General features: G+C 43.2%; 2 protein-coding genes across 3 annotated transcripts in view; one reads left to right on the forward strand and one right to left on the reverse strand.

The window, feature by feature from the left end:
- Nucleotides 1-3,452, forward strand: part of TMOD3 (tropomodulin 3) — a 78,472-nt gene extending 75,020 nt beyond the window's left edge. The window contains exon 10 of the mRNA XM_080807311.1: nt 457-3,452. Within this exon, the coding sequence (XP_080663437.1) occupies nt 457-491 (35 nt within the window). The 3' untranslated portion in view covers nt 492-3,452. The remainder of the gene's footprint in view (nt 1-456) is intronic.
- A 2,629-nt stretch (nt 3,453-6,081) lies between these two features.
- LOC308346453 (RNA polymerase-associated protein LEO1-like) lies at nt 6,082-12,443 on the reverse strand. 2 transcript variants are annotated; one of them, XM_080809390.1, is made up of 5 exons: nt 11,822-12,443; nt 11,189-11,323; nt 9,266-9,404; nt 8,228-8,390; nt 6,082-6,809 (listed from the first exon to the last, which is right to left on the reverse strand). In XM_080809390.1, exons 2-5 carry the CDS (start codon nt 11,272-11,274, stop codon nt 6,754-6,756), a joined length of 444 nt encoding a protein of 147 aa, XP_080665516.1. In that variant the 5' UTR covers nt 11,275-11,323; nt 11,822-12,443; the 3' UTR covers nt 6,082-6,753. The 2 variants fall into 2 exon arrangements, with proteins under 2 accessions (XP_080665516.1, XP_080665517.1); XM_080809391.1 differs by lacking the exon at nt 11,822-12,443 and having other exon boundaries at nt 9,266-9,401; nt 11,189-11,319.
- Between the last annotated feature and the right edge of the window lie 4,186 nt (nt 12,444-16,629).

Here is a 16,629-nt window from a genome sequence, read left to right on the forward strand (position 1 = left end):
CAGTGGTGTAGACTTCCCTGCTCCCATGGGAGCTCAGCGGAGCAGAGGACACGTGCTTCGCATGCCGAAGCCCCTCAGTTCTCAACACATGGCAGTGATGAAGGATGTGAATATATTTTAATGGCTTGTGAACAAATGGATATTTCATTTCTGTACAGCTCTAACTGGATCGTACAGAAACTTGTTCCTTACAAGCAATTAACATTGTACAAAGTAACCGGGATTTTTTTTTTCCAAGATTTTATTTATTTATTTGACACAGATCACAAGTAGGCAGAGAGGCAGGCAGAGAGAGAGGAGGAAGCAGGCTTCCCACTGAGCAGAGAGCCCGATGCGGGGCTCGGTCCCAGGACCCTGGGATCATGACCTGAGCCTAAGGCAGAGGCTTTAACCCACTGAGCCATCCAGATGCCCCAGTAACCGGGATTTTTAACGCGCTTTCTTTTTTTCTCACAGTTCGCAAAAGACGAGTCGAAGGAGACCACCCCTAAGTCCACCAAGATCCAATCTTTGGGAGACTTGAAGAGGTCACTAGGAGCTCATGGTGGTGATGTCAGATGTAAGATTTTCCTGGGTAGAAGGGAAGAGACTGGAAATTTTTTTTTTTTTAAACTATATGTATCTTTTTTCTAGTTTATGTTGTTAACAGTTTCAAATTGTAAAATCAATAGTAGGTGGTATTTTGTATTTTATCACATTTCTTCTTTCTGCTAAAATCAATTTTAATTTAGCTTAATTAAATGGGTTGTGAGGAGTCATGAGTTAAAAAGTACAATTGTGAAAGAAGTTTAGGAAATCATTTATGTAGAATACTATGAACAGTTTAAGGACCAATCTTTTTTAAATCATAAAGGGACCTAATAGAAGAATTGCCTTTGCACCTGTTAGGTACAAGACCCTCATCAGAGCTTTCTTTCCTTATCCCATCGCATGGAGCCCTTTCCCTGTTTTAGAATACATGAACTTGACAAGAGTGTGCTTTTGTTTCTATCAAGAAAGCAAAATGCCGGAATTTTTTTTTTTTTTTTTTTTTTTAAGAAAGCAAAATGCCGGAATTTTAAACCAAGGACTCAAAACCTGGTCCTCTGTTCAGGAGTACAAGCCCATCTCTGGGAGAGAGAAAGGGGCCTCCTGCAGGTCACCGCGCTCACCTGATGGGTGTGAGCCAGCAACATCTAGACTTATTTAAACACAGTCACCAGCTTGGCCGGGTTACGTACTTTGTTTAAAAGTAGAGTTGTGTCTAAATTCATTATAGTTTTTTATTTTAATTGGGCATAATTAAATTTTTGTGTAATTTAAAATTTTGCAAAAGCTCATAGTCAAAAGCATCTAAATAGGCAAGCTGTTTTCTGCTCTGTAAAAGACATAGAGCCAGCTCTTGGTTATTTAAGAAAAAAGAAGGCTGTTATTAAACACGTGAAATCAAAGATGATAAACGTGATGGAATTTGCATCTGAGGCACATGCAAAAAGGTCACTGAAACCGATGAATACTCTAAAGTAAGGGAGCAACTGGCCTGAGCAGGCATTAGCTGTCACACTGCATTGTGAGAATTCGTGCGTGCTCCGCAGGATCGCAGAGATGGTCGTGACTCACCTCGTGAAGCTTGCTATGAACTGTCCAACCAGTAAGGGAAACTGTCCTTCATAAAGCTAATGTTTATTACGTTTCCTTTCATCGTATACTGTTTTGTCCACATTGTGTAAAAGTAATCTCTCATGAGAAGAGTTTCTTCCTACTGCCCATGCTCACAGCATTCAAATGATCATGTGAACAGTGTACTCGTGCAAGCTGCCTCCTGCACAGGCGGAGAGACAGGGGATTCGGACCTGGATTCTGGCTCTGTTTCAGGGCAGCCCCTGGAGCAGAAGATGGCAGAGCCATCCCAGCTACAGGAGACAGGCAGGAAGAAATCGGAGTCATCCTGACCACCAGAATTCAGGCCTGGCTGGATCATTTACAGGGAATAAAGGGAAGAATCCCGTTTAAGAGTGGGGGATAGGTAGGTTGATTCTTTAAAGAAGAGTTTTTGAAATTGAATTAGAAAATGTCACCCCTTTGGCTTGGGGTGGACGGTTTACTTTAATGAGCCAGGCAGCATCTTGTGTACTCTGCTAATAAGCCTTCTCAATGGGTGAATGCTTCCCTCTAAGAATTGGTTGTCTTTATTTTTTTCTGAGTCAGTATCCAGTGTTTCAAAGGGGCCAAAGATTGACTTTGCACTATTCCCTTTCAGTTAGAAACCACTGATATTCTTTTTCGAAGTTAGCAAGTATTTCTGTCTCTTCATACACAGCTTTGGAGATGTATTTGATTCTAGAGACTGCTTACCTGCCACAGGGTGGGGAGCAAGCACGCAGCAAGGGTCCCCACTACGCTAACAGCAAGGCCTCCTTGCTTGCACTGTCCTATAAGTCGGTGAATTGAGAAGTATGTTACCCCTTCTACCACATGTTGTTGTTGTTGTTTAAATATAGGTTGGTGGGGCCCTACCCAGTATGTATATCATACTTATGGGTAATATCTTTTTCATTTATGATTACCGAAGTATGAAGCAGTGTTTTGCTTATACCATAACAGTTCGTTATAAAGTTGAAGAAAACATTTTTTCATAATTATCTTTAAAGATGACCATTCATCCAATTGAATACAGAAAATCAAGAATTATAATTATAAGGGAGAAAACTGATGTTTACTTTGATCTTTAAGATTCTGGCACCTCTTAACCATTTAGTAACTTACAGTATTTCTACATAGCTTTAAAATGTTGTAATAGATTAGGATTCTGAAATAGTCTTAATTTTTAAACCAAAGATTTTATAAGGCCTTAAAACATTCTGTAGGCTAACCAATTTAAACATATCTGGTTACCAAATCAAAGAATACTCTTTGCACTTTTAAATTGCTGTTTAAAATCTTTTAATTTCCCATTTTGTACAATTTTACATTCATATTTGTCTGAAGTTGATTTTGCAAGTATGTCTACATGAAATTGTATGTATTGAAAAAAGCAATATTAATACTGATATTAAAATACATTTTGGTGCTATAAACTTGTAGCTTAAATCTAGTAGAAGTCTTAAGTATACATAAAATACATTTCGTAAGGGTGCCTGTCATTTAGAAGACCAAATAAACATTCTGTGTTAAAAAAAAAAATAGTGGATTGTTAGAGAGTTCAAGGAGAATTATCTCATTAAATTGCCAATTCCTGTTATTTGAATGAAGTAACCCACACACTCATTTTGTGCAATAGGTGCACTCTGGAAAAGTTAATGTAAATAGAACTTTGTAAATTGTTTTTTCTTTGACAGTATCTGATGTATTTTCACTGAAAAAGGGGATTCCATGGTATAATAAAAATTAGAAAAATGCTTTGATAAAATGTTAGTCATGTTCTGTTGTACATTTTATTTAATCCTTGCTGCCATTAAAATAAGATGAGATTGATGAGGTGTCATAAAATCTGGTATTTTGGGTTCTGTACTCGCAGGGCACATCTCCCTTGCCCTTACCTTTTGGTGTCAGGACGCACAGGCACCTCCCCACAGACCGGAGGGTGATGCGCTCTCCCGGATCCCCAGCAGCTGCCATCCTCTGCGAGTTCAGTCCTGTCCCTTCGCCCCTTCATCACAGTGCCCCTTCACTCTTTTAAAACATTGTTTTTCTGGGGCACCTGGGTGGCTCAGTGGGTTAAGGCCTCTGCCTTTGGCTCAGGTCGTGATCCCAGGGTTCTGGGATCGAGCCCCATGTCGGGCTCTCTGCTCAGCGGGGAGCCTGCTTCTCCCTCTCTCTCTCTGCCTGCCTCTCTTCCTACTTGTGATCTCTGCCTGTCAAAATAATTAAGTAAAAATTAAAAACAAAAACAATGTTTTTCTAATATTACTGATATAATTAACATATAACTGTATTAGCTGAAGGTAGGTAACATGATGTGACATACGTATATATCGAGAAATATCTACCCCAAGTTTAGTTAACATCCGTCCCCTCACACAGTTAAAAACAATGATTCTTCCTGTGGTGAGAACTTTTAAGATCTACTCTCTCAGCAACTTTCCAGATCTGTAATACGGCATTGTTAACCGGGGTCACCATGCTGTCCTCAGGGTTTAGGGTTTGTTCATCAAGGTTCTAGCTCTGACCACCTCCACGGTGTCCTCCACGCCCCACCCCTGCCTCGGGCAACCACCGGGCTATTCTAGGCCTGAGGTCACTGTTTTTAGATAGTCAAATAAATGAGATCATACAGTATCTGTCTTTCTTTGGCTTAGTTCACTTAGTATAATGCCTTGACGGCCACTTCACTTGTGCATAGTATTAGCTGAACACAAGGCTCCCACGGGAACCAAACACACAATGTACCAGAACCACTCCTGTTGCCCTTGGACAAGGGTTTGAGTTCTTGGATCTAACCATCTATCAAACTGTCTTCACTGTCAGCTCTGACAAGTCATCTTTCTAGATCATTCTCACTGTAAGACTTGCTTACCAAAGAAATGCTTCACTATTTTTAAATTGAGAAAATGTATTTATAAGCAGAGTTTATATTTTTACATCACTGTAATTTGGTCCTTCTATTCTGCATTAGAATTCAGTTCCATAAGTCTTGTTACTCAAATATTACTGATATTAAATATACTGATAAGTAAAGCTTGATTCATAACAGTGAAGTTTCTTTTGAAGACTATGTACTATAGGCATTTAGAATTTACATCATACTGAAATAATTTCAATAAAGTTTATCAAAAATTCTATAGACTTGAACTTCTTGAAATTTCCCATTAGTTCTTATGTTCTAAACTTTCTAACATAACCCTTCAGGATCAAGCTTATTTCCTGTAGTTATTCTATCCCAGTCTGTTACATTAAGCCATATAAAATTGTCAATACTTGACCATCTTTACAGTTAAAAATAATAATTTCCTATTGTTGAAATACCTTTGATACTCGGTCTGGTCTGGCCATAAAAGTGAATTGACAAAAGCGAAGAAACAGAGTCTTATGGACCTGACTCTGAGCCAATCCTACCAATAAACTAAAGATGATTTTTACAGCAAAACACTCTTACCAGTCACCCAAATCCAACAAGCAAAAGAGAAAATCTGTGAAATGTGTTCTAATGGGTTTGAGCAATCTTTTAGGGATAAGTGTCAGATAATTTAAAAATTTCAGAATTCTGAAACATAGGGGAACGAAGACCTTCCCGTTGCATCTTTAATGTTGGCTGGCCTCCCAGGGATGGCTGTTGGGCTCACTCTCTCCTGCAGGTCTGGACACCTGTCCTCTTTGGAAGTCAGGAGGCTCAGGCCCTTGTACCGTCTGGCACCTCCAGCTCCTATGAGTCTGAGTGGCCCTGGGGAGACAGTGTCCTCATGTCCAGCAGAGTTGCCCCTGCTCTTTCAGGGACCAAACGAGGGTGGCCAACCATATGTGCGTCCAATATCACCAAACATCTTTTGTCCTTCAAATGTGAAGCTTTCCAGGGCGCCTGGGGGGCTCAGTTGGTAAAGTTCTGCCTTTGGCTCAGGTCATGATTCCGGGATCCTAGGATCGAGCCCTGCATCAGGCTCTCTGCTCAGCAGGGAGCCTGCTTCTCCCTCTCACTCTGCCAAATAAATGAATAAAAACTTCTTTAAAAGTGCTTTTTTTACTTGGGAGGAAAAAGCTTTGGATAGAGGTATTTCTTTTAATAAAGATTTTATTTACTTGAGAGAACATGCAAGCAGGAGGGAGGGGCTGAGGGAGAGTCACAAGCAGGCTCCACACAGTGCAGAGCCCAACACGGGGCTCAAACCCACTACCCTGAGATCATGACCTGAGCCGAAGGCAGAGACTTAACCAACTGAGTCACCCAACGTGTCCCTGGATAGTCTTAAAGTTCTTTAAACCTCAGCTTCCAAGTCTGTAAAGTGGGACTAACAACATCTGCCTCCTGGTTATTCTGAGGATTAGAACTGGTAGGGCCAGCATGGTGCTTGGCAAAGCACTCGGCGTCCAGTGACCCCTCCCGTGGTGTGCCTGCTCTGACAAGACCACAGGGCCATGTGGTCAACAGAAAGTTTGTGCCATACCTATGGAAATAAACGACAATCCACAGATGGGCCGCAGACCAGCTAGGCAGGACAGGAGGACATCCTGAAGAGGCGATACCTGACTTGAACTTCCGAAGCCCACCTCGGGACCCAGCCGGGAGGATGAGGTGGGGCAGAGCAGCCAAAATGCACAAAAACCCAAGACCCAGAATAGTTAGGGGAAAATGGATTTTCTGAAGTCACAGACTTGCTTCTGAACATTTTTTATTCACAACTAGGATTATGCAAAAGCGATTCAATTCATCATTTCAACAAAAACAAGTCATGTCATGATTGCTTTAAAACAAACTGTTGGAAACAATATACAGCTGTCTGTTGAATAATGGGTTTAGGAGTGCCAACTCTGCACAGTCGAAAAGCCGAGAATAACTTTTACCTCCCCAGAAACTTAACTACTAATCGTTTACTGCTGACCAGAAGCCTTACTTGATAACACAGTTGATACATATTTTGCTTGTTAAATGTATTATATATTCTTATAATAAAATAAGCTAGAGAAAATTTGTGAAGAAAACCAAAAGGAAGAGAAAATACATTACAGCACTGTACCATATTTATTTAAAAAAAAAAAAAAAGCTGTAAGTGGACCCACGCAGTTCAAACCTGTATTCCTCAAAGGTCAGTACAATGTATACATGAGGGCACGTTTTATACTTTAGTCATTTTCTTCCTCTTCACCCCCCACTTTCCTCTTTCCGGAGGCCTCATCTCCTGAACAGATATGAGAGGAAAGATGTAAAATTCAATATCAAATGTTTCTAGAAATTTTGTCTACCGTTGTTCTGAGCTATCCTCAATAAAATACTAGCAAACTGAATCCAAAAATGTATTTTTAAAAAATCATTCACCAACTGACCAAGTGGAGGTTCAATATTTGCAAGTCAGTCGGGGCTTCTAGATGGCTCAGTCATTAAGCGTCTGCCTTCGGCTCAGGTCATGATCCCAGGGTCCTGGGATCAAGCCCCGCATTGGACTACCTGCTCAGCCGGGAGCCTGCTTCTCCCTCTGCCTATCTCTCATGAATAAATAAAATCTTTTTTAAAAAATTAAAATTAAAAAATAAAGTGGTTCTGAGCTGATGGGGGAGCCAGCCCTTCACATTAGAAGGCCACTCCAAAGCACCAGCCCATGTCCACAGACACTAGCCTGTTGGGCCCCACAAATCAGGGCTTCTCCTGGGACACAGGGCAGGAGGGACACTTCCTCCTCACTCTACACTGGCTGACATTCCAATCATATTACTTGAAATATGTTCCCCTGCTTCCTCAGTATTTCACCTCTTCTATCTAAAATTCAGTATTTTAAAGCCTGTAGTTTTCTTCTTTTTGTTTTGCTGCTGTTGTTGTGTTTTACAATTTTATTTATTTGAGAGGTAGAGAGAAGAGAGCATGAGTGGGGAGAGGGAGAAGCCGCCCGCCCACCCGGCAGGAAGCCCAGCAAGGGCCTCGATCCAAGGGCCCCAGGATCATAACCTGAGCTGAAGGCAGACACTTAATGGAATGAGCCACCCAGGTGCCCCCAACTTTCTTAAAATTTTGATGAGAAGGGATATATAACTTTCAGACATGCTTAAATGACTTCAATTTGAGAGGTTTTGTTCTGAGAGAGAGTCATCACTTTTAAACACCCAACAGGTTTTATGCACATATTAAAAACTACAAAGTTTAGGGGCACCTGGGTGGCTCAGTAGGTTAAGCCTCTGCCTTCGGCTCCGGTCATGATCTCAGGATCCTGGGATTAAGCCCCGTATCCGGCTCTCTGCTCAGCGGGGAGCCTGCTTCCCCCCTCTCTGCCTGCCTCTCTGCCTACTTGTGATCTCTCTCTGTCAAATAAATAAAATCTTTAAACAAAACAAAACGAAAAACTACATTTAAATACCGCATCAATTATACAAGAAGGCAAACTGCTCATTACATGTTTTCCTCCACAAGGACATAAATTATTTAATTGATTTTGTTTATTTTGGGGGTGCCTTATTTTCCTAGCTTTTCTGTGGGAAAATGGCCCTAAGAAAAACAATAAAAATACAAGCCCTCTGCACTGTTGTCCTCACTAAATCACAGGACAGGGAATAAAAGCCCACCAGCCTCTGCAGCCCTCAGAAGACGTTACCTCCATGCCCAGCTCACCTTGGAGCTCCCTTTGGTAATAGTTTTTAATGGCTTCAGCGCCTTCCTCCTCCTCCTCACAGGCACTGCTGGGGTCCTGGCAGGGGACACTCGGCCCCTGCTGGTTCTGCTTCTCCCACAGATGGATTGTCTCATGAGTAGAAGCCCTCAATCGTTCTTCTTTCTGTAAAGAAGCAAATCTTTTTAACTGAAAAAATGAACTACTTTTCTGCCCACTTGAACTTACATTTACTGTATTTCTTGTCTTCAGAGAACAGTTCTCTCCATGCCACACCCGTTACCTCACCCAGCGATCACTCAGTGCAGTTGAGTTCCAGGTGTGCAGGCATCACGGGGTGAAGGGGCAGAAAGCTCCCTCATGCTAACCACTCGATCACAATGGGCACACACGTGGCCTCGGGAGCTGCAGCGTCCCCCGTGCTGCCAGGCAGAGCCCAGAGAGCAGCGAGCAGCCTGAGGAACCTCAGCCACGCCCAGTGAACACCTGAGGGAGGCTGTGTCTGCTGACCCCTGAGACAGACACCGGGCACGCTCGGGCTCTACCGAACTACAGTGGTGCGCTGATGGTCCTGTCTGGGCCCTTCCCCGCCAGAGAGCTTCCCCACAGCTCCTGATGACAGGACGGGGAGGCGCTGGTAGGGGAGGGTCCCTGAGCCCCAAAGCAGAACAGTCACACGCGTCCTCTGCCTGGCTGCCCACATACTGGTGTTCACAAGGCAGAGCTGGTGTCGAGAGTCAGGAATGTCTTTTTGACCTTCCTAGCTATCTGGCTAACAAAGTTTTATGATAGCTGTCAAAGGTTACATTTTCTAAATTATCAGATTTCCCCTGAAATCTCATAAACTGAACAGAGAGCACGAGTGTCTGGTTTGCTGTATCTCACCAGTGGCCACTGACATGCCACACTTGGGTTGAAGCTGACTCCCTGATAGGAGCAAGATAAAATGGTTGTGGCCACACAAAATTGTGAATTAATATTCTGGAAAGTACAGCTCTTAATACCCAAAAAAATTCCAGGATAAAGCTTAACTGACGTACTTTAATCATCTCTGTGCGCTGGCATTCAGGGTCACAGCCAGCCATCGGTAAGATTCTAATCCTCTGGATCTTCGAGCATCTCTTCTCAAGTGGCAGGGTCATCTTCCTGTGTGTGGCACAGTCTGTAGAGTGAGGTCTGCTGGGAGACAAGAATGCCTCACTGTAGACTAAGAACAGTCAGAGGCGATTCTATCAACACACAGACAGCCACGGACAGTGACCACTACCCCTTCAGCAGAGAGGGTAGGCCAGGCCACGGGCCCTGGCACCCTGAGCCTCCTCACTCTCTGGTTCTTCCCTCTGTCCCATTTCCAGGGAATGCTGATGGGGCGAAGTGCAAGTGGAGGAAGGAGGAGAGCAGGAGGTCAGATCAAAGGCTTTTCCAAAGAAACACACCCCTCCCACCAACCTGCCCCGGATGACGTTCAGAGAGAAAAGAAGGGACAGGAAATCTCAGTTCCGTAAGGGCGGTGCAGAGGCCAAAAGTCGTGATTCAAGAATGAAACAGGGATCCCTCCATCTGAATATGATTAGAAGGAAGGTCAAAGCAAGGAGGCCTCAGGACAGCGCTGGACTGGGAGTCCCTGGTGCAGAAAGCAGTACATCATATCAGAAAGAAGAAAGGGAGATCCTTAGGAGAGTGTCCCTGAGACTGGAGGGGGATGGGATGTAAGGAATGTGAAACACCGAGCACAATGGAAAAAAGCAAGCCGTAGAATCCTTTGTCTCTTACACCTCCATTCGAGAAAGCTCGGGAAGAGGCTGGATTTGAACAGCATTTATTACACCAGGTCTCTGCACCGCATGACACCGTACATATTATTTGACTTACCTGACACTCATCCCTGTGAAGTCAATATTATCTCCATTTTATAGATAAGGAAACTAAAAATTAGAGTGAGGGGCGCTTGGGTGGCTCAGTCAGTTAAGCTTCTACCGTAGGCTCAAGTCATTGATCCCAGCGTCCTGGGATCGAGGCCCACATTGGGCTCCATGCTCAGAGGGGAATCTGCTTCTCCCTCTTCCTCTGCCTGGCACTACCCCTGCTTGTGCTCTTTCTCTCTCTCAAATAAATAAATTTCTTAAAAAAAATTATAAAGTTGTGTGACCATTATTACAATCTGATTGATTTATTTATAAAGGTTTTATTTATTTATTTGAGAGAGAGAGGGAGAACGCAAGTTGGGGTGGGAAGAACAGAAGGAGAGGGAGAAGAAGGCTCCCTGCTGAGCAGGGAGTCCCACAAGGGACTTGATCCCAGGACCTGGGGATCATGACCTGAGCCGAAGGCAGACGCTTAACTGACTGAGCCACCCAGGCACCCCTACAATCTGATTTTAGAACATTTCCATGACCTCAAAAAGAAACCTTGTGCACACTGTTAGTTGGCTAAATGCCCCACTTGGAGGAGAGCCGCATGAAGGACAACAGCACGGGGTCCTTAGGGGAAGGCGTGTGCAGGAGCAGAGCCAGTAGCATCCAGTGAAAAGGCTGGATATGGAGCACCTGTTGGCTTGGGGTCGAGCCGCAGCCCCTGTGGTCATCTCGCCCTTTTCTCTACCGTGTGCACCTATCAACAGCAGGCTCATGCTTGGCCAATCTCCCAGCTAAATTCCATGGAAGGCAAAGGACACGGGCCAGCCGAGCACCGAACACCAGTCTCCTAGGCCTCCTATCAGGTGCACTGACCAACGTGAATTCATTCACTGCTCTTCTGGTTTATACGGGGGTCTTGGGTTGGTTTTGACAGTGTGGACTGGCTCCCTGAGAAACAGCAATCTGTGGTAGAGGTGAACCAAACCACGTGCCTGGTGAGCTGCACCTTGAAACCATGTCCATCAGAGCTGAGTCAGGCTTTCTGCACGACTCTCCGCCTTGCTGCTCGTTAACTACCAGTAACAACTGGTCAGCATGAACAGTTACCTAAAGGTGAGCTTGGATTTAAACACAGCTTGTCCCTGTAGACCAGTGTCTTCTCGAACGAACAGGTGGTTGTGGTTGCCCTGCATTGGGGCTTTGTAGACATCAAACACTTCACTGCCTAGATGCAGGGAGAGGCTGCAAATGAGAAACCGTTCAGTACTGGGGTGGACATTCAACAAAGCCCAGTTTCCATTTTCCCCTATAGGCTTTACTTAAAATGCTGTGGAACTGTGTCCTGAATTCATGAGAAAAACAGAGGTGCTGTAAATAACGTATTGCCTTTTAAAGCCAAAGGTGGTAAAATTCGTCCTTCAACTTGAAATATAATTGTTTTGTCATTTTCCCAATCTCTACCACTTCATAAGACAGAAAAACTTTGTTCCCAAAATACCAGTGTGTACTGCCCGATCGTAGCTCCTGCAAGCGAGCTAGCATTAGGCTTCCCCCCCAGAAGGCCGCTACCATGAATCTGATCACACCGTGGGCCCACTTCTAAGGTGTCATCTCCGAGGCCTAGATTTGTTTAAATCTTTAATGGAAGATGGCCCCAAAGTAAGGTCCTGCACAGAGAACCCCGTTCCTCCCAGGCATCCCTCTGGGTCTTCCAGGGCCCTCTGGGCATCATGGGCGCACCTCCCATCTGACCACTTGACCACCCGAGCGTTGCTTTCCTTAATTTCATTTCCTTCCTCGTCCCGGCGTTTCCTCCATCTTATCGTATTTTCTACCTGGTTCAAAACACAAAGGCATTAGAAAACCAATGTAACAACTACATGTTCTTTTTCCCTCCAGTGACTTATAATCATGTGCCAAGAGCTGGTATGTAGTGCTAAAGGAAGCTCACAAGAGAACTAGTGCATTAGGCAATGCTGAAACCCTCCCGCTACAAATACCGAGAGATACTGGTTAAACTATTTTGTTTAAATCTCTTGCAAGCTCATGGCAGTGGAAGCAGAATCCAAGTATGATGCAGGATGGAGGGATTACCACACACACCAGGAGCTCCAAAGAAGAGAGGGTGAGGCTTTGGGTCCACATGGGATAGATAGTTAAAATGGAGACCTGTGCCTACCGCAAGTCCACCTGAAGGGCTAAGAACCCAATGAAGGAGGGACTAGTAAGCCTGACCTAGTAAGACAGGGAAGTCCTGGGCATTAAATGAAAAATTAAAAGATAAAAGAATATAAAGTTAAGAAATCAACAATTTCAACTTGAGACTTCCACTTTGCCCTGTTTTTTAGTTCAAATGTGTCCTACCCATATAGGAGGCAACTCCAAATCACAAAGGTAGCATAAAAATTGGTTCTGCCCCCACAGAAGCTCATCTCCACCCGAAGCAAGAAGACAAGAGCCCTGTGAGAACACCGCAGTGTCCTGCCAGCCCAGGTCTTCTTGAGAGGAACCGCCTGCAGACAAGGCCTCTCTTTGTGCGTAGTCGGAATCCCATAGAGAGCCTGAGAGAATGTTACTGAGGAAGCTGCAAGGACCTACCCACTATAAAATGCAAAGGCAGTTCATATACCTAAAAATACTTATCCTAAAGGAAGTAGCTAACAATTTTCAAGAATTTTTATCATTACTTCCATTGAAAAATTGTAAATGGGAGAAAAAGGTTAGAAAAGTGAGAACTTTAAAAAGGGTATATAACTTCTCCCCTAAAAATATTGTCAAAAGACATTTCAGTCCCTGTTCTAAAGAATAAACATAAAAGATCATTTCATAATCTCGTCTCAAATAATTATTTGTTTTACTTAACAAAAAACTTGAAAAGAAAAAGAAAAAGGAATCAAGTATAGAATAGTACCTTTAATCTTAACCTGGTTCTATCTTCCTCGTCAAGCACTTTCTCACCTTCAAATTCATCTTCGTAATACTGAGGATCAAAAGGTCTAAAAACCGTTTTTTAATCTCATATTAGCCATTTTTGTAATGAATATTATTAATGCTTATAAAATAATCATCTTTACAACATGCACCAATATGTTAAAAGTCACATAGAAAAACAACTTCAAGTAATATTTCAAGAAAGTATGCAAATCAGTGTACTTTCCTGAAATCTGATTTTAAAACATTATCAAAAAAAAAAAAACATTATCAGAAATAAAATCCAAGTGTGACTAACAATTCCAAGTCTTGTTTGAGGAAATAGGTCTTCTAAAATATAAGTAAGACATGGTCTTATCTACTTTTTTTTTTAAAGAAAAGTATCCTGCTAGTTACACAAGAGCTTATACATATGAACCTTCACAAAAAATATCCATCAATACTATTTTGTTGTCCAAAATCATTGTCTCTTCTAGTTATAGTGGCTTTTGCACTGAACATTTATGATTTCTCTAGCAAACTTTCTCCATCTCATTTTCTGATTTTTCAGCTTTACACTAGTGAAAAACACCTCTGTCAGCTGTCATGTCGGTTTATTTATAAGTGCCAAATGATAGAAGAATCATTCACATTAGAATTCTCACATGAGGGGCGCCTGGGTGGCTCAGTGGGTTAAAGCCTCTGCTTTCGGCTCAGGTCATGGTCCCAGGGTCCTCGGATCAAGCCCCGCATCGGGCTCTCTGCTCAACAGGGAGCCTGCTTCCCTCTCTCTCTGCCTGCCTCTCTGCCTACTTGTGATCTCTGTCTGTCAAATAAATAAATAAAATCTTAAAAAAAAAAAAAATTCTCACATGAGGAGCACCTGGGTGTCTGAGTCAGTTGGTCAGGCATCTGCTTTCAGCTCAGGTACTAATCCCGGAGTCCCAGGATAAGCACTGAATCAGCCTCCCCACTCATCAGGGAGTCTGCTTCTCCCTCTGACTCTCCCCTCTCTGGTGCACTCTCTAATAAATAAAATCTTTAGGGACACCCGGGTGGCTCAGTCAGTTAAGCATCTGCCTTCGGCTCAGGTCATGTTCCCAGAGTCCTGGGATGGAGCCCCACATCAGGGTCCCTGCTCAGCAGGGAGCCTGCTTCTCCTTCTGCCTGCTGCTCCCCCTGCTTGTACTCACTCGCTCTCTGACAAATAAATAAACAAAATCTTAATAAAATAAAAACTTTAAAAATAAAATGAAATAAAATCTCACAGCAGTAACTCATCATTTTTTACCACAGCACATCCTAAATTTACTTTTCCAGAGGTATGTGAGGACTCTCTTATCTTTATAATTAATTACCCAACTTATGATAAGAAAAAACATTTACATTCCACATATTTTAAATTAGTATCTTGAAAAAAAAACTTTAATCAGTCCTCTTACTTGGGTTCTATGCTGAGAAATTTAGGTAGTTTAACAAAGTACAATTCATTTCCTAAATCAGAGTTGATACTGGGGATTTCTACTTTTATTCTGGTTTCAGAAATCGGCTCTTCCTCCTGTTGGTCCTGAGGCACTCCACGTTCATCCTAAGAGAGGAATCAGGATGTGAGAGCTTGAAGTGAAACTGAAAATGCTCTAGCTCTTCTAGAGTACTAGGAGATAGAGATGTGACTGAAAATAAATTCAGATACCACTTCAGAAACAAAAGAGTTAGCAACCCCTCCAGGCCTCTCCCTAAAATTTCATCCTCTCCCCCAAAAATACCACCATGGGAAACAAGATCTGTTAGCCTGCATTAGTAGAAAAAACACCAATTTTGTCGACATATCTGGTTTGCATAAGACATTAAATGACAGGGACACCTGGGTGGCTCAGTGGGTTAAGCCTCTGCCTTCGGCTCAGGTCATGATCCCAGGGTCCTGGGATCGAGCCCCACATTGGGCTCTCTGCTCGGTGGGGGGCCTGCTTCCCCCTCTCTCTCTGCCTGCCTCTCTGCCTACTCGTGATCTCTGTCAAATAAATAAATAAAATATTTTTTTAAAAAAAGAAAAGACATTAAATGACAGAACTGTGAAGATGTACAATTCCCCAGTACGAAGTAACTTTAAAATCAGAGAAGAAAGTCAAATAGCACATGCCTTCTGGCACAGGTTTGTGTTAGGAAAAACTTAAATCAGAGATGCCTGGGTGGCTCATTTGGTTAAGCATCTGCCTTAGGCTCAGGTCATGATCCCAGGATTCTTGCTCAGCAGGGAGCCTGCTTCTCCTTCTGCATGCCCCTCCCCCTGCTTGTTTTCTCTCTCTCTCTCTCTAGGTCTCTGACAAATAAATAAAATCTTTAAAATCTTAAAAAAAAAAAAAAAAAGAAAGAAAGAAAGAAAGAAAAGGAAAGGAAAACTTAAATCAAAGGGCGCCTGGGTGGCTCAGTTGGTTAAGCCGCTGCCTCTGGCTCAGGTCATGATCCCAGGGTCCAGGGATCGAGCCCCGCATCAGGCTCGATTCTGCTTCTTCCTCTTCTCCCTGCTCATGCTCTCTCATTCTCTCTCCATCTCTCTCAAATAAATAAATAAAATCTTTAAAAATAAAGAAAGAAAGAAAAGAAAAGAAAAACTTAAAGGTTTTCAAATTATGAGTCTTCACAGTTTAGCCCCAAAGTTTGGCATCAACCTCATTCTGAGCAGTTCTTTCTGTACCTGAAATATCCACAATCCCCAACATAACTGAGAAAGTCACCCATTCCTCACGTGTTTCAGGCCACTACTCAATTTTCAATGTCCTCTCTCCATAGAAACCAGACACTTCAGCTTTTGAAGCTTTCTTTTTACTTCGAGCAATGGGACCTGTTGAGGTTAGTGATTATACTCACAGCAGGCTGCCCTGGAATAGATTGTTCACTGTCCCCATCGCTCTCTGAAGAAATGTCATCTATGTCTCCAAACAGATCCATGGTCCTACTGTGACCTTCAACGCCAGGAGAAAAACATACAGTATTAATTTCTCTGAGGTTCTTCACACGGTTTTTAGCCCATCACTTCAACACTGTCCCGATTCAGAAACCAAATCTCCACAAAGCCAACCTTGAATTTGCTCCCTGAGCCTAGCCCCCAGAAGCCTGACAAGTATCTATGGAGAAGGAAGGTGGCCAGTTTGGTTGGTGGAAGGCAAAGCTGCTGTGACAGCCAGCTTTCAACACAGTTCCTGGTGGTTCCTGCCTCTGATAGTCCTGCCCTTGCAGTCTCCTCCAACATGTGTCACAGTTGGTCTATATGATCAATAGAATACAACTTCACTTTTAAGGTGGGCCATGACATTGTGGCTTTTCCACCTCCTTCTTTCTCTCCTTAGCTCACTGCTCTGGAGAAGCCAGCTGCCATGAGGTGAAGACACTCAAACTGCTAAGGAGAGGCTCATGGGGCAACCAACTGAGGCCACCTGCCAAGAGCACGAGTGAGCCATCTTAGAAACAGATCCTTCTGTCCCAGGCAAGCCTGTAGATAAAGGATTCTCGGCCAACAACCTGACTGGAGCTTCATCAAAGACCCTGAGCCACAGCTACCCTGCTAAACCAGTCATGACCCTCAGAAATTATGGAATATTAGATGTTGTTTTCATCTGGCCTTCCCAGGGTAGAAGCTG

This window comes from Martes martes (assembly GCF_963455335.1).
Source record: "Martes martes genome assembly, chromosome: 7".
NCBI classification, from domain to species: domain Eukaryota; kingdom Metazoa; phylum Chordata; class Mammalia; order Carnivora; family Mustelidae; genus Martes; species Martes martes.